The 18,628-nt window shown below is 44.2% G+C and overlaps 1 protein-coding gene across 2 annotated transcripts in view; it reads right to left on the reverse strand.

The window, feature by feature from the left end:
- The window catches only part of LOC119954973 (metabotropic glutamate receptor 8), a 533,585-nt gene that overhangs the window by 80,501 nt on the left and 434,456 nt on the right, over nt 1–18,628 (reverse strand). For both annotated transcript variants that reach the window (XM_038780737.1, XM_038780738.1), the window contains exons 8-9: nt 14,877–15,016; nt 8,922–9,857 (exon numbers count right to left, since the gene is read on the reverse strand). In XM_038780737.1, the coding sequence (XP_038636665.1) occupies nt 8,922–9,857; nt 14,877–15,016 (1,076 nt within the window). The remainder of the gene's footprint in view (nt 1–8,921; nt 9,858–14,876; nt 15,017–18,628) is intronic.

The raw sequence follows: 18,628 nt of genomic DNA on the forward strand, positions 1-18,628 counted from the left end.
CTTCAGGCCCCCGGAGCCCCCCTTGCAGCACCCCCTTCCTTGTAGGATCCCCACCCATCACCTATCCAACCTCGCAGAGGCCTCTACTTACCTTCCCTGCACTCCCTCACCCTTCAAGCCCCCCTCCACCCTCATTTCATGCGCATGGACCCCCTTGCCCCCTGACACTTGGCAGTGCCACCCTGGCACTCAGGCACCCTTGCACTGCCACCCTAGCACCCAGGCAGTGCTTCTTCTGGCTTGGCAGTTCCATCCGGGCACCTTGGCAGTGCTAGGATGGCAGTTCCAAGGTGCCAGCTGGGCAGTACCAAGGTGCCTGCATTCCAGGAGTAGGTCCAGGGAGTCACCCTGCACTTACCCTGACCACCCTAGGGTCTCCGATGGCCCGGGAGAACCCTCCGGGTGCTGTTTCACCTGTCCACGTTTGTGTGGACCAGCACTGATTCGGCACTTGGTTGCAACCTCACCAGCGAGGCCAAGAAATTGCGGGAGGCTGCTGGATCCAGCGCAGGTAGGTCATAAGTAGGTTTACAACCTACTTCTGTGAACATCATTCAGTCCCGCCCATTTGGGGAGGCACAGAGCATGTCAGAAGGCTTGCTGAGGCTTCTCCCAGAGTTCACCGGCTGCATTGCGCTCAAGTGAGAGCCCAACACGGCCAGAGATTCACGCTCTACGTTTCTGTTCAATGTTAACAATGGCTCAGTTGCTAGCACCCTCACTGCTGAAAGTTGTGGGTTCAAATCCAACTCCAGATACCTGTGCATATAACCCAGACCAACCATCCATGCATTGCTCAAGGAATACTGCACTGAAGGAGGTGTCATCTTTGCCCTGTTAATGCCCTGCCTGGCCTCCCAGATGGGCATAAAAGATTCCATAGGACAACACCAAAAATAAGAGGAGTTCTCTTGGCCATTATTTATCCCAAAAACCAACACAACAAAATAGATTATCTGGTCATTGTCACATTATTGTTTTTATGGGATTGTGCTGCCATCTTTCCTGCATTACAACAGTGACTGCACTTCAGTGTACCTATTGGCTTTAAAGCTCTTCTGCATTTGTGAACGATTTAAAACTGAGATGAGGAGGCACTACTTCTCGCAGAGGGTGGTGAATTTGTGGAACTACTGCCCCATTGTGCAGTGGAGTCTGAGTCATTAAATGGTTTCAAGAGGGAGATAGATATATTTCTGATTTTAAAAAAGGGGAGACCAGGAAGAGATCAGCCATAATCTGATTGAATGGCAGAGCAGGCTTGAATGGCTGAATTGCCTGCTTCTGCTCCTAATTCCTATGTTCCAAAATGTCTTTATAAATGCCGGTCTTACTCTTTACTGATGATCCCTCCTTTCCCACCACCACTGTTAATTCTGAATTATTTCTATTGCCTCATTATTCACTCCAACATAAAACTCTGGTCGCAAAACACAATCAAATAGCAGTAATCAAAAGTCAAGTTTGAAGCTTTAGGATTCACTAATATTGACATTGTATTTTTGGGCTGTGGTTGCTCGATAATACATGGTTGATATCACTGGCTCTCACTCTGTCAATAAATGTGTTGAAAATTTAAAGAAATGCTGGTCCCACTCACCTAACCAGCAAATATGGAGAGCTGCAATCTCGGAGAGTCTTTTTTATTCCGTGAGTGTGGTTTTTCACAATAATTCATAAGTGGGATAAAAATTTCATCAGATAATTTAATGTGCTACGTTCTTTTTGACCCATTACATAGAGATTACATTAAAACTGCAGAAACAAAACAGGCACAACTGATTTACGTTGGTATTTACGGTTCATATGAACCTTCTCCCACTTTATTTATCTAACCCTATTAGAATACATCTCCATTCCTCTTTTCCTCACCTACTTAATTTAGATTCCCCTTAAATGCATCCATGACAATTGCCTCAGCTACTTCATATGAATGCAAGTTACGCCTTCTAACCGCTGGCCGGGATTCTCCGTTGTGAGTCCATCCCGCTACCACTGCTAGCGAGGACGGAGAATTTTGCTGCGGGGTTCGCTGGCGGTGAGATTCCCGCCGCTTGTCAATGGGATTTCACATTGAAACCATCCCACGCCGCCAGGAAACCCGCAGGCAGGGGTGCGCTTCCGGCGGGACCAGAGTGACCCGCCACCAGCGAACAACTGGAGAATCTCAACCTCTGTCTGGTTGAAGAGATTTCTCCAGAACCCTTATTAGATTTATCACTACTTTATTCTTGGACTCCGCAGCAGAATCATTTTGTCTCCGTCTACCTTACGAAACCTCTTCATAATGTAGGTCACCCTACATCCTTTACACCATTATAGTTGTCATAAGTAACGGAGGTTTATATTGAATTTAGCTTATATTTTGGCTATTTTAACGTTCATTGTGAATTAATGCTGTGCTGCAATGATTGAGTCCATTCAGACATAGTGTTGGTTGTGACTCACTGAATGGGCTGGCATACTTCTAATTCCTGTGTTAGTGAATGAACATGAGCCATTCAGATTGGCATCAAAATAAATACAGGACAGGTAAAGCCCTGCCAGGATGCTTGCTTAACAAATTTAACTTTACCACCATTGCCATGAGAGAGTAACAAGCTATTTAATACCAAGGGCCATCAAGGGGCAAACCACATCTCATGAGGCGGAAAGCTGCCGAAAGCAACGAGTATCAAAGACTAAATTTGGCTGTGTGATGCCACAACTGTTACACTAATGTAACTGTCTCACATTGGCAATGTGCAACACACTTAAACTGCAAATCCAGAAGACCAAAGGTGCTGGTAATATCGCCATCATTTTCTCTCAGAAACTACCCTCAACTTAGCTGGGTCATTGGCGAAAGGTGAAGGTGAGAAATTAATTAAAGTTACAAATGAGAACTATAACTATTAATTATTTAACCCCTCATCTCAAGTGTTAACTGATGAGATTTTGAGAAAAGCCTGGTCACCTTGGCTGAGCAAGGGGCAAATAATTTAACCAAAGTCCATAAATCGCACCTAGGCCAAGTAAAGACCCTGTAGAGATGATCCTAAGCTAACAGTCCAATTGCAAGAAGACATATTGTTACCATCCTGTTAGGATCAACATGGCAGAAAGGGGGCTCCCAGATATTCGGACACAGTACTCGAGGCCCTGCTGCAGGAGGTGGGCAGGAGCAGAGAGACCATTTTTCCACAGCGGCCCAGGAGAGGCCCCGGATGGTGAATTAGTTGGGAATGCGAGCAAATGTTCGCAGAGGTCAATGGGAAAGGCTGTTGCCACAAGGATCGGAATGCAGTGCCACCAGAGTTATAATGAGCAGAAATGAGCTTTCGAGTTCAGGTGAATTAAATTCAAATGCTGTCTCAACCGAAACACTAGCCTTACACATCATCCAATTCATTTTTTCCAATTAAGGGGCAATTTAGTGTGGCCAATCCACCTACCCGGCACATCTTTAGGTTGTGGGGCCAAAATCCACACAAACATAGGGAGAATGTGCAAACTCCACACGGACAGTGACCTGTGGCCAGGATTGAGCCCAAGACCTCGGCATCGTGAGGCAGCAGGGCTAATACACATCGTCCAGTTCACTTCCTGTCTTGACCTCGACACACCAACCAACATAATCAAACACAAATCACTTTTGCATCAGACGTGGTTCATGACAGACTCTCACCTCCAAGTCAGCAGGTTTAAATATCATTCCAGAGACTTAAGCACAATTATGACGGTTGACGTGCAGTAAAGAACAGAGGGTGAGCTGCATTGTCAGAGGTGCCGCCTTTTGGATAAGTTGTTAAACCAAGGCCTAGCTCATGGTCCCCAAGCTGAAAGATCCCATGACACTTCTCGCTGAAGAGCAGGACAGTTATCTCTGCTGCCCTGGCCAATATTTATTCCCCCTAACTCTGTTTTACTCCCCACAGATGCTGCCAGACCTGCTGAGTTTTTATCCACACTTTCTGTTTTTATTTCAGATCTCCAGCATCTGCAATATTTTGTTTTTATGATGGTAACACTCAAAATTTGTTTACTGGCCTGGTGATGATCACATGCATTTGACCGAGTGTAATATCTCTCCACGACATTCCCTGTGCATTCCAATCCTTGATCACATGCTTTTAACCATTGGTACATTTTGTCTGTGTGACTTGAAATTTCCAACATGGTCCCAGCGATTAACTGAGTGTAAAATTTCACTATCTTGACATATCTGACAAGGATGTACGTTTGATCATGTGACTTTCATGGCAAACAGATTATTTGGTCAATATCACATTGTGCATTCTGGGAGCTTGATGTGTGCAAATTGGCTGCCGCAGTTCCTACATTACAGACAGTGACTATACTTCAAAGTATTTCATTGGCTATGAAGTGCTTTGGGATGTTCTGGAATTCTGAAAGGTGCTATATTAATGCAGGCTTATCTTTCTCAAAGGCACAGCTCCACTTCCCCCCTCACACACTTGGCACCACTACACACCCATCTCACATCTAGCAGCTGTTGTAACATTGACAGGCTGATCATCCAAACAGATCGCACCACACTCTCTCTCACACACATTTTTCTGGCCTTTGCTCGATCTGATGCCCTCACATCCATGAAGGAGATAGTGGCCGGAATTCTCCGCCGGTGGGATTCTCCCTTTTGCCAGCGCCCCGGGGGGGGGGTTCCCCAACAGCGTGGGGCTGCCCCACAATGGGAAACCCCATTGACCGGCAGGCATAACAGAGAATCCCGCTGGCGGGTCAGGGCAGAAATGTGGCACGGCGGGGCTGAGAATCTTGCCCTGTGTTCTGGCATTGTCGGATCGGCAATTGCTGAGTCTATTCTACAACAGGCTGAGACCTTGGAAGGTGAGATTATATTCCTGCTCAATCCACTTACTCACATGTCCTTGGCTCTCATCCTCCAATCCCTCCTTATTTACAAGTTGCAGATGGTGTAAGAATGGACCAGTTATTCCCCCCAACCCTTAACTCCACTACAACCCTACCCTTGTGCCTTTCTTGTCACAGCAACCCAAGAACTGGGGCTTTTTCAGGTAGTGTTGCAAAAATGGGAAGGCCAAGAGGAGTGAAACACTGATTATGAAGAAACAATATCATTCAATCCCACGACCGCTGCCAGCAACTCAGATACTGATATTGTATCAACTTTTACAGGGTAAGGCCATGGTGGGATCTGCCTGCTGTGAGCCATTGGTCATTAGGGAAAGGGGAAAAGGAAAGTGCAGGTGCCAGACTCCAGGAAGATGAGACCGTACACAAGTTCTGCTGCATGTGGTTCAGATGAGAACTTGGATGGGGTAGAAAAAAGCAGACGAGTATATGCACAGAATGGTTTGGTGCATTGGCAGATCTGCCAGAAAACCTAATATTGCTCCCAAGGTGTATGGATCCAACTGGACATAGGGCTTTGCATAGAGATACCACCCATTCTTTCCAGATACCACGATATAGTGTCTGATAGCCAATATCTCAGCTTCTATTGCAGCACTAGCAGAAGCCACTCAAAGTCTGTTGCTATGTTGAAGCTCAGACAAGGATAAATGGTAGAAGTTGCAAGTTTGGAAGGTGCTGTTGGAAGAGCCTTGGTAAGTTGCTGTAGTGCATCTTATAAATGGTACACATTGCTGCCACTGTGCGTCGGTGTGGAAGGAGTGAATGTTGAAGATGGTGGATGGGGTGCCAATCAAGTGGGGTTGTTTTGTTGAGCTTTTTGAGTGTTGTTGGAGCTGCACTCATCCAGGCAAGTTGAGAGTATTCCACCACACTCCTGACTTGTGCCTTGTAGGTGGTGAACAGGCTTTGGAAGTTAGGAGGTGAGTTACTCACTGCAGAATTCCCAGCCTGTGACCTGTATTTGTAGCCACAATATTTATATGTTTGGTCCAGTTCAGTTTATGATCAATGGTGACCCACAGGATGTTGATGGTTGAGGATTCAGTGATGGTAATGCTATTGAATGTCAAGAAGACATTGTTAATTTTCTCCTCGTGGATATGGTCATTGCCTGGCACTTGAATAGCGTAAATGTTACTTGCAATTTATCAACCCAAGTGTGAATGTTCTTCAAGTCTTTCTGCATGTGAACATGGACTGTTTCAATATCTGAGGAGTTGTGAATGGTACTGAACATTGTGGAATCATCAGTGAACATCCCTATTTCTGATCCTATGTTGGACAGAAGGTCATTGATGAAGCAGCTGAAGATAGTTGGGCTTCGGATAATATCCTGGGGAACTTCTTCAGCAATGTTCTGAATCTGAGCTGATTTGCCTCCAACAACAACAAAGTAGTGGTTAATAAAGAATACAGTATCCTAAGCTTTATAAATAGGGACATTGAATGCAAGAGCAAGGTGTTTATATGTAAGATATTATTTTGGCCTTAGCTGGAGTAATACATCCAGTTCTGGGTGCCACACTTTAGAAAAAATGTAAAGGCATTGAAGACAGTGAAGAAAAGATCCATGAGAATGGTTCCAGGAATGAGGAATCTCAGTTATGAAGATAGATTGGAGACAGGACTGTTTTTCTTGAAGAGAATGTTGAAAGGAAATTTGATAGAAGTGTTAAAAATCATGAGGGATCTACAGGGGAGATAGAGAGAAACTGTTTCCACTCTTAAATGGATTGAGAATGAGAGGCCACAGGTTTCAAGTGATTGGTTAAAAAAAAGCAGCAGTGACTTGAGGAAACCCTTTTTTACATAATGATTGGTTAAGGTCTGGAATGCACTGCCTGAGAGTGTAGTGGAGACAGGTAATTTGACTGTTATCTGAAAAGGAAGAATGTGCAGGGTCACAAGGAGGGCAGGGGAACGGCACTAAATTAATGGCTCATTCCGAGAGTTGGTGCTAACAGGATGGGTTGAATGGCAGGTCCAAAATGGTAGGTCTGGCGTCAAATCAGCATTACATGCCTACTTTACATACCTGGCAGACACTTCAAACATCCTCACTGGTGTCCACCAAGATGATGCTTGATGTATAGTGCACAGGAAGGGCATGCCATTTTAGTGGCAAAACATCATCCAGAGTACAAAAACTACATGTGCTATAGAGTTCAATACATCCGTACAAACTGAGCACAGTGCTCTACATCAGGGAAAAACTACTAACCAGAGCTTGTCCAGCTGCAATAATAATTTCACCCTTTTCACTTGGGTGGGGGGGGGGGGAGGTGCGGAAATTAGTCTTTCAAATAATAATTTTTTACTGCTAACTACTTTTCAGTAACTTTAGCAATCTCTCTGTTAATTCACAGCTTTCCCAACACTGAGATATTAAACAATGCCTATATTCAACCATACCTATATTTACAGTATACTGTATATATCAATATTAGCAAGCAGATGATGAGCAGAGTTAGGTTATTGCCCTGGAACTTTGAAAGAAATATCCTTTTTCCAACTTCACTGACTCCCCATGTATAGGTGCCCAATAGTCAAAATGCTCGCCATAAGTTCCATACATTTACCTAATTGGAAGATCTGTCACTCAGATTTGTTTCTTGTATGTCATATAATTGACAACAATAGAAGTCACTTGTATTTTGTAAGGGGGAACCAAGCAAGGTTTCCTGTTGTGTAAGAACTCAATATTGCACCTTCAATAGATGCCAACTCAAAACCTGAACTGATGACAAGTGGGGCAGGGTCGATAGGTTCCTGTTAGTGGGAGGTAGCGTGATCAGAAGAGGGATGGGCCGGTCAAAACCAAGTCAGCTTCTGACGGAGCTTGGGGAGAATTAAACCATCGATTCAACAGTCAGATGTTTGAGGCTCATTGAGTTAGGGAAAATATCTTGTGGATCCAAGGACATTGATAGCAAGACCAAAGAAACTGGGGATATCCCAAGCAAATTGTAATGGTTGTCAATTTGCTCAATGGGGAGTTTTACTGGAGCTGTGCTTCACTTAAACAAACCGCAAGACTTCATTCAAAATGCCAACTGCATTGAAATTAGTCAAAATGCCAAAGGCTGCAGCATGTTAATTGGTTGAGGATGGTCAGTGCCAGCTTAGTTGTGTTGGTAATTCTTGGTGTTCTTATTCAATAGACTGGAAGGTCAGGCCCCACTATGCAGGCGAACAAACTATCTGATCTGCTGTTTGATTGTGGTACTGAGAGAATGCTGCATTGTTAGAGATGTTATATCTGAGAAAAGACAATAAACAGAAGTCCTGAACAGCTGATAGGTAAAAGATTGACGGCATTATGCAAAGACGAGTGAAGTTCGCCATCCTGGATAACATTCATCCATCTCATTAAAAGCTGACCATTTGGGTGTTCACCAGTTTCCTTGACCCGGCTCTGAGTCACCTTCCCAAAGATGTCTTCATATGACTCAGTGCCAATTTTTTTCTGATAATCCTTAAGCGAATCACCTTGGGACATTTTTGTTAAAGGTGCCACATAAATGCAGGTTGTTGTTGCTTGTACCAACTGCTGTGTTTACCTAAGTGATTTTAAAAAAAGATTGCACCACAAAAAGTAAGCTCTTCCTCAGGTTGTTACTTTGGGAGATCCTGGAAATAGGTTAAGGGCCATATATATATATATATATACATATACCAAGTCCTCTTTTTTTTTTTGTTGATTGGTTTGGTTTCTTGGACAGTTTTGTAACCAGACAGCCATCTTAAGCCAGGGACCTATTGCACACAACCTTTCCACCTTAATTGGGATGTCTTGCGGAATAATAAAAATGCACAGTTCAAACAACCAGAACAACGATTAAACATTTAATTGAGAATAAAAAAAACAAATGGCTGAACTGTGATCATCATGGTTTATTAGATGATGAGAGACTAAGATGGTTTGATGAGAGACTAAGATAGATTGATGAAGGTGGGTTTGCACAAACACTAAATGAGACACATTATGGCATAGTGGAAGACTATCAAAATGTTAATACACTTACCCTTTCTGCAGACTGGGCTGTGCCAAAAAATATTGGAATAAAAGCTAACCAAATTATGCAGGTGGTGTACATGGTAAATCCAATAGGTTTGGCTTCGTTGAAGGTCTCTGGAACCCCTCTTGTTTTAATTGCATACACAGTGCATGTGACCATCAGCAGAATGCTGTATCCCAGGGAACAGATGAGAGAAAGGTCAGAAATGTCACATTTCAAAATGCCCCTGGCATTTTCTGGATCAATAGTTCGCTGCTCCCCATAGTCTACAATGGTGTGTGGAGGATCGACAGCAAACCAGATAAAGACTCCCAGAAGCTGCAGAGAGATTAGGCTAAAAGTGATTGCCAGCTGAGAAGCTGGGCTGATAAATCTCGGAGCAGAGACAGACGTCTTACCTTGTTCAAATATTCTGTGAATTCTGTTAGTCTTTGTGAGCAGAGCTGCGTAGCTAATGCACATGCCCAGTCCTAGGAATATACGTCGGAAAGAGCAAAGAACGGTGTCGGGAGTTGCAATCATTAAGAAGGTTACGGCATAGCACAAGAATATTCCAGTCAGCAAAACATAGCTTAACTCTCGGCCAGACGCCCTCACTATCGGTGTTTCATTGTGACGAATGAAGGTTGTAATAACAAATGTGGTGGCTATAATTCCAAGCATAGCTATGAAGACAGGTACTATAGCCCAAGGAGAATGCCATTCTAGTTTGATGATGGGGATCAGCTGGCAGTCTGTGCCATTCGCATTTGGCTTCCGGTTAAACGGACACATTTGACACGTTGTCTCATCGATTTGGTACTGGTAGCCTTCGCACCGTTCACAATGCCAACAGCAGGGCACGCCCTTGACGGTTTTCTTTCTCTCGCCGGACTTACATGGCAGGCTGCAGACTGACTGCGGGATGGCGGCTTCTTCTCTGTCCCACTGCATGTTCTTCACCTGAGGAGACGTAAAAGAGTGAGGTGGACCTGACCAGCCATGTCAGAATTTAAATAAACAGTGAACTCTTGAAAATAAGCTTCTTGCACAATTGGTTACAGGTCCATAATGCAAAGAAATGCCTGAGTGTAAAAATGTCCTTATTCAGGGGATGTGGGTGTCACTGGGCTGGGCCAGCATTTATTGCCCATCCCGAACTGCCCTTGAACTCAGTGGTTTGGTAGGTGATTTCAGAGGGCATTTAAGGGTCAACCACATTGCTGTGGGTTGGGATTCACATGTAGACCAGACCCAAGGAAGGCAGATTTCCTTCCCGAAAGGACGATAGTGAACCAAACACAATGAGACTTTTTAATTTCAGATCTTTATTTTAATTTCACCATCTGCTGTGATGGGATTGGAACCCGGGTCCCCAGAGCAATCCCCCGGGTCTCTGGATTACTAGCCCGGTGACGATACCGCTAAGGCACTGCCTCCCATTAAGTTGTGGCAGCAAACGATGCATTGAAGGTTGGAAAATAGAAAATAGTGAGCATGAAATTACAATTTCAGATATTCTATGATTAAGTGCATGTGTAAAGGACGAGTGAGACCCAAGAACCTAAGATTCATGGTAAGACCCTTTGCCAGGTTACTAAAGGGGAGATCCTTCTACACAATTCTGGGGGGGGGGGGGGGGGGGTAGCAGGGCAGGAATGCGATGGAATAGGAACATAGGAACAGGAGTAAGCCATTCGGCCCATCAGCCTGCTCCGCCATCACCTTTAGGTTATTGTTAATCAGAAATCTATCAATCTGTACCTTAAGCGAATTTAGTGGCTGAGCTGATGGGGTGAGACCTACTTCCTGTTCTCACTGAGTTGTTTCTTCTGTTTGTGAACCAGGTGGACCCATTGTACTTCGCATATTTTATTTAAATTTCAAACCTGACCCCAACATTTTCCCAATTCTCCTCAGGTCTTCCACCATCAGCTATTTAGGCACACACTGTTTCTTCAATATCTTGATTCTTTAAATCTCTCTCTCACTTGACTGAGGTGATGGGTGGAACTTAACAGAAAGATTTCTAAGTTCAATTGTGAAGGCCTTTGCAGGGAGTTTCCCACTGGCTCTGCCGCATGTTACCCATCGTTATCAAATGACACTTAAGTCATATTTTTGGAACCTGGGGCATTCCTCTCTGGTTTAACCCACACAGCCACGCTACGTCGGAAAAGCATTTCGCCATGGCTCAGCGTGGTCGGTGAAAGCCGGGAAACACTTCACCGGGGATCCACCCAGCGAGAATCAACACAACCTCGTGAGATGTTGCAAGGTGAATCCTGCCCACCATGGGCGGGATCACTTTTTGGCATATCTGCATATTAGAGCGAGGCAGTAAGCCTTACGCTAATGTGCAGATTCCCGAGGTACCTGAGGCTTTGGGATTCAATCTCTTTGCCTCGCAGACCTCGAGTGAGCGCCGTTTAGTATTGTTTCCCACAAATAGGGGCCAGACGGAACGGCACTTGTGGGGGTCTCCAAGGGGAGCCAAGGCTCCCAGCTGAATGCCCTTTGGGCATAGTGTTGCCCTGGCACTGCTGGTGCCACCTGGGTACCCTGGCAGTGCCATCTGGGTGCCAACCTGGCACTGCTCAAGTGGCACTGCCAGCTCAGGGGAACTGCCAGAGTGCCAGATTGGCAGTGCCAAGCCGGCATTTTTTGCATGTGTATGAAAACGACTGGAAATAACAGGAAAGAAACATAAGACTATTAAAAAAAGGTGCAGGATTGGCAATTTTAGTGACCACAGATGAGTCCTAGGTGAGTGGATAAACTAGTTTGATTACAAAGTAATAATGTGTACTATACTCTTCAGGTCGTAGCTGGGTCTGTGGCATCAGTTCCAAGTCTGGCTGACTTATATCATCAAAGTCTATTACCCTGCCCATAGACTTACCCCTCAGCAGGGGAGCTCCCATTAAACAAGGCTCATGGGAGACTAATTGCTCCAACCCCGTACATCTCGTGTGGTTTATAACAGCTATTCAGCCCCTTGTGCTGCTCTGCCACTCAATAAGCATATGGCCGATCTGATTGTGGCTTTCTGCCTACTCCACATAACCCTCGATGTAAGCCTAACCCTAACACTTGTTGATCAAAAATCTACCAAACTCAACATGGGATATATTCAATGGCCCAGACTCCACTGCTCCCTGAAGTCATGAAATCTAATGATTGACAACCCTTGGAGAAGAAATTCCTCCCGAGTCTGCTCCGCCATTCTATCATGGCTGATATGTCTTCACCTGTAACCTCCAATGCTACTGACCAAGAGTTGGATTGCAAAATCAGCCACAGCATCTCCTCCCTGCAACACATAACTAGGAGCAGGAGGAGGCAATATACCCTCTGCAGCCCAAACACCATCAATGTGATCATGGCTGATCCTATCCTGGCCTCGACTCCGCCGTCCTGTCCGTTCTCCATAACCCTTCAACCCATTACCAATTACAAATCTATCTAACTCCTCCTTAAATTTACTCACTGTCCCTGCGTCCGCCGCACTCTGGGGTAGCGAACTCCACAGATTCACAATTCTTTGGCAGAAGTAGTTTCCCCTCAAATCTGTTTTAAATTTGCTACCTCTCATTCTAAGTCTATGACCTCTTGTTTTAGAATGCCCCTCGAGGAAGCATCTGCTCCGCGTTTGCTTTATCCATACCTTTTAGCATCTTCTATACCGCATTTGGATCATCTCTCATTCTTCTAAACTCTAGAGTACAGGCCGAAACTGTTCAATCTCTCCTCGTACGACAAACCCCCAACTCTGGAATCAATCGAGTGATAAGGGGACCAAAACTGTGCACAATACTCCAGGTGCGGTCTTACAAATGCCTTTGCAACAACACTTATCTTTATGTTCAATTCCATTTGCTATAAATGCCAACATTACATTTGCTTTCCTTATTATCTGCTGCACCGGCATGCTCTTTTTCTGTGACTCGTACATGAGGACACCCAAATCCCTCTGCATCGCAGCACCCCTTTTTTCTCCCCATTTGGAGAATACGTTGCCTTTCCATTTTTTCGATCAAAATGCATGACTGCATACTTATCCACGTTAAACTCCATCTGCCACATTTTGGCCCACTCTCCTAACCTATCTGTATCCATTTGTAAGGTTTTTATTTCCTCATTGTAACTTACTGTCTCACCTATTTTTGTGTCATTTGCGAACTTGGTGATAGAACCTGCTATCCCTGAATCCATATCGTTAATATAGATTGTAAATAGCTAGGGCCCAAGGACCGAACCATGTGGCACCCCACTAGTTACATCTTGCCATCCAGAAAAAGACCCATTTATCCCAACTCTTTTGTCTCCTATCCGTCAGCCAATTTTCTACCCAAGCTAATAAGTTGCCCCTAACCCCATGTGATCCCAGCTTGTGAATTAACCTTCTGTGTGGCACCTTATCAAATGCTTTCCTGAAGTCCAGATATACTACATCTACAGGATCCCCTTAATCCCCTTTGCTTGTTATATCTTCTAAGGACTCAAGCAATTTAGTCAAACTTGATTTGCCCTACGTAAAACCATGCTGACTCTGCTGGATAGCACTTTGGCTTTCCAAATGTCCTGATATTTTGTCCTTGATAATTGATTCTAACAATCTTCCAACAAGAGATGTTAAACTAACTGGTTTCGAATTTCCCACATCCTGCCTCCCTCCCTTTTGGAATAAGGGTGTTACCTTACCATTTTTGCAATCCACTGGAAACTTTCCCGTGTCCATGGAATTTTGGAATAATATAAGCAATGGATCCACTATCTCTGCTGCCACTTCCTTTAACACGCTAGGATGTAGGCCATCAAGCCCTGGGGACTTTTCTGTCCTCAATCCCAAGAGTTTGTTGACTACTGTTTCCCTATTGATGCTGATTGTTCCAAGTTCCACCCTTTCTATTACCTCTCCATCTTAAATAGGAGACCCCTAATGCTGAAAATCATCTCACTAGTTCTTACTTACCTCTCTCACTGCCCTGGTCTCCTGTATTCCTCAGCAGTGTACCACCTCTCCCGGCGGTGCATCTGAGGCTTCAGTGGCTGATGGGGCCGGCAGGATGGAGAGCCTGCCCACCATCCTTCATTGCATGGTGGGTACACGGATGGCCGATTAGAAGGTCACCTTTGTTAAACTGCCAATGTTCTGCTGCCAGCAAATGTGGCGAGTATCAGTAAACGTGATATAAATGGATCGACATGAACCACTAGTTCACTTTATGGAAGGGACCTGCCATCTCCTAATCTGCCACCAGTCTTGTACCAAAGTCATTGAATCTTAACTGCCCCCTGAAAAGCCGCTCAGTCACCACCATTGCTTTTTTACAGCGGCTCGGGATAAATGCCAGCTTTTTGAGCAATGCCCACATCCCAAGAATCAATTTGAAAAATTGAGACATGACTCAGTTGAGACGTTTGAAACCTCAAAACGAGCTGCTTTAAATGAATTTCAATGAAACGTTCTGACTGGCTTACAGAAGTGACAGGGGACAGAAAGTTAAAGTACACAAATTGGTGGTAATGGTAATAACAGAATTTTCTTTGTGCATAGACACCATTACTGTCTCAATGGGTCTCATTACGAAGCCATCCATTCCTCCAAGTGATGCTGAACAGCGCAGAGGCTGATAATGACAGTAATATCCCCTTTTCAACAAATTAAGTTATTGCTGTAATATGAATTCTTTACGAAACGATAATGCACATTATCCACTGTTCCAAAAAGCAAACTTGTTATATCACAGCGAGCATTAAAACACAATTTGAAGACATCAAGGAATGGATAAAAAAAATTACAGATATTTCCTATCTGGCTAGACTCTCTAATAGTATCTATTGAATATGATGCATAAGACACCCACGCCTCACAAAGGAAAGTTTATCTTCACACAAACTGAAAACTTTTCCCAATACAAATTCAAATCCGCACTGTTACTTTTATTGGTAGCAAGGGGGAAAAATTACGTTGCTTACATTCAAGTGAAGGTAATCAGTCCACTGTCCGATAACCTTGTACTCATGAGAGGTCAGGTTGGAAACCTGATATTGGTAGATATCGTACCGTCCAGGAGCATCTCCATTTTCATTATATGTCACGGGGGTTCCAGCACTTCCTATAAGAACATTACAAAATGCATGTGAAGACCATAAGTGAATCGAACTAAACTTGAACTACTATGAACAACAAGAAATGCATTATTTAATTTGAGAATGAATGGCAGGAGCTTCTGGGTAGGAGCCTGGACCTCACAATTAAAACTTATCTGGAAAAACATAATTTTTCAACTCATTTTCGGTTAGCTGCAAGGGAAAAAGTCATACAATAGGGAATAAGTTTCATATACTTACAACGTCACACATACTGCTTGAAGTACAAAGTGATATACGATGAATGTGCAACTTATTCAGTCTATGACTGATTTTTATTTTGTATTTCAGGGAGAATATGTCAAAATAAAACAGCATTAATGCAGCACGCAGGTACTGGTGAAGGAAGGTTGTGACAGCTGTGTTAAAACCTAGATTGGCTTCACTTTGAATTGCTTTATGTCAGAAATATAGTGAAACCAGGGGAATCTCTGATGTAAAGGAAGCATTTTTGTCAATGATCCAAAATAACTTCAATGGCAAAATCAGCACAAAAATGTTATTGCACAGAGCTAAGTGGCAGAAGTGGAGTTTTCTTTTATCCCTTGGGTTCAAATTCAGCCTTAACTCAGGAAATTTGATTCCCCTATTTGTCAGCTGTAAGCTGTGACTGAGTTCAGGCAGTGGAATCTCAATCCTGAACACATATAGGTCCATGTGGCATCAAGCCCTCAAGCATAGATCATCTCACAGCGAGAGGAGACAAGGATAATTGTTCCGGAGACATTGCGATGCTGACGTCAAAGATTTATTTGTGAGATTGGAGTCAAGGCACAGCATTGGGACATAGGATTGGGAATTTTATACTGATTCGGCCTTGTGGAATATATCGCCCAGAGATTTTGGAGGAATTATCAATCTCCATTGCTTGAGTCAGGAACTTGTCACAGATATCTCAAAGGTGGCACAGTGAAACAAAAGTTACCAATCAGTGGACGCTAACGTGGTACGGTCTGAGTTCCACTTCTGTGGAATTGGATGGAACAATGGGTGGGCAAAAGATGCTCCTCACCAATGGTCCTCTCACAACCCATCGCTTCTAAATATGGTTGGTGCGGATTTATTGTAATGGGAGACAGTGGCAATGATAATTTCCCATCATTGTTCCAAGTCAAGGTTAGGTGCAAGAGATGCCTGTATGTTCCGCATGTCTGTTGTAATTCTGGGTCATAGATTATGTAAATGGTTTGCAATCCTCCAACAATTGATCACAGTGAATTAGGCAAAACTGACCCTTCATCCAACACAGTTGGACAAGCTACAATGGGACAAAGCAACTTCACGGCCTGTCCCTCAACCTCAGGCATCTTTATATGCTTACGTGACACTGCAAATGGCCCTGGCACCTTACCTTCATAGATCATAGAATGCCTACAGTGCAGAAAGAGGCCATTCGGCCCACAGAGTCTGCACCGACCCTTCGAAAGACCACCCTACCTAGGACCAATCCCCTGCGCTACCCCTGCAACCCACCCTAAGGGACAATTTAGCATGACCAATCCACCTAACCTGAACATCTTTGGACTGTGGAAGGAAACCGCAGCACCCGGAGGAAACCCACGCAGACATGGGGAGAATGTGCAGACTCCACACAGTCACCGGAGGTCTGAATCAAACCAGGGTCTCTGGCCACAATGGCGCCACTGTGCCACAATGGTGACCCTACTTCAGGAAATGAGTGATACTGGGAACAGGCAAGGGATGAGTGACTAGGGATTCGGGTTAAATTCTGACCTCGGGTAACTGTCTACGTGGAGTCTGCACGTTCTCCCCATGTCTGCGTGGTTTTCCTCCAGGTGGTCTGGTTTCCTCCCACAGTCCAAAGGTGCCTGGTTAGGTGGATTGACCATGCTAAATTTCCCCTAGCTGGGGTTACTGGGATAGGGTGGGGGATTGAGCATAGGTAGGGTACTCCTTCAGAGGGCTGGTGCAGACTTGATGGGCCGAATAGCCTTCTTCTGTACTGTAGGGCTTCTATGAATGGATTCTATGTTTGCACTAGTCCTCAGTCTGAAGAACATCTTTGATTTCACCATCGTAGTGCTCTCCTTGTCATTTCTCTCAGGTAATTCCATGGCATCTTTCTGGGGAATACAGAACAAGTCTGCACTTTACAGCCTTTGTATCATTCATTCTATTGATTGCAAGCTCCATCACAGGTACAGCCTGATGTATTGTTACACTGAAATAAACGTACCTATCACTCAGAAGGGATTGACAAAACATGTTGAGGGGTTCATTTACTTAGACTATGCACAGGAGAACGGTACACATAGGTAGAAAGCTTGAAAAAAAATCAGCAGTAGAGCTATGTGTCTGTGTTCTGCTCAAAGACAAAATTGAAACTGAAGCTGGATCACACGGCACACTTCCCTTCCAGTGATATCATGCTGCCATCCCTTAAAGGCATTTTACAACATCCTCCTTTCTTTTTTTCTCTTTCCAAAGAATTCTGTGTTGCATTCTCGGCCGGCAGGATGCTCCATTTTTCCGGCAGCCCGGGGTTTTCCCGACAGCATGGGGCTGCCCCACACTGGGAAACCCCAGCCGGCGTAACGGCTGAAATGTGAAACTGAAATGTGGTGCGGCAGGGCGGAGAATCCAGCGCTATAACTATACACATTCATGTTTGGTTACCATCACATTAGTGTATAGAACTGACGAGTCTATGAGTGTTTGATGTGAAAGGTAATCTTCTGTGATGAGCAGATCTTGTGATGGTAACCTTGTCTGGAGGTTTCTTCAATTGTTCACAGTGATCTTTGAGGCTATCATTCTTAGATATTGTTCCTAGTTGCATTTGGGATCTTGTTCTACATGCAATAGGATTGTATAGTGGTTGAGGAGCTGCAATTGACCTGATTTGTCCACAGTTATGCCTCACCATTGCACCTTTGTGTGTAATGATAGGACATTGGTTCCGAACAACTCCTTGTCAGATTATCTGGTTTCCATGTACCTTCTGCGGGATCCTTTATACAAACTTGTTGGCCCAAATGTAAAGGTGCTCTCTAGTTTCCGAAAGAGTAGAATGGGTAAGAGTAGTCAGAGTGATACACACTTGTCTGCTGAATGGAGCTCTGCCTGTGATAGAACAGTTGTACATAAAATATCTTGCACTCTGATATGACATTGCAATATATAAGTCTTGCTTGGACTGTCTGCATTTGAGGAGTAGTAGTTTCACCATGCTAATCATCTGTTCATCTGGGCCTTTGATCTAGGGTAATGAGGAAAATAAATAGTGTGATCAATATTCCATTTCTCACGTGTATATGAAAGTGGCTTACCAGTAAATGTGGGCTGTTAACTGTAATAGTCAGTCTAGGCAAACAAAATAAAACAAAATAGCACTTAGGGTTGGTGGGCAATTGTGCTTGACATGTTGTGCAATTGTCAAATAATGGGATACTTGGTAAAGTCATTGACGATAAAAGAGATTGGATGCAATTTTGGATGAAGGATGGGGAAAAGCCTCATGTGGAATCTGTGCTGCTTTGCGTTGGCTTGGCATATCTGCATGACACGTTTTGCACTTGCTGACTTCAGTGTCATTGTTCATACCCAGCCAATAGGTG

Source organism: Scyliorhinus canicula, chromosome 20, assembly GCF_902713615.1.
Source record: "Scyliorhinus canicula chromosome 20, sScyCan1.1, whole genome shotgun sequence".
In the NCBI taxonomy this organism is placed as follows: Eukaryota; Metazoa; Chordata; class Chondrichthyes; order Carcharhiniformes; family Scyliorhinidae; genus Scyliorhinus; species Scyliorhinus canicula.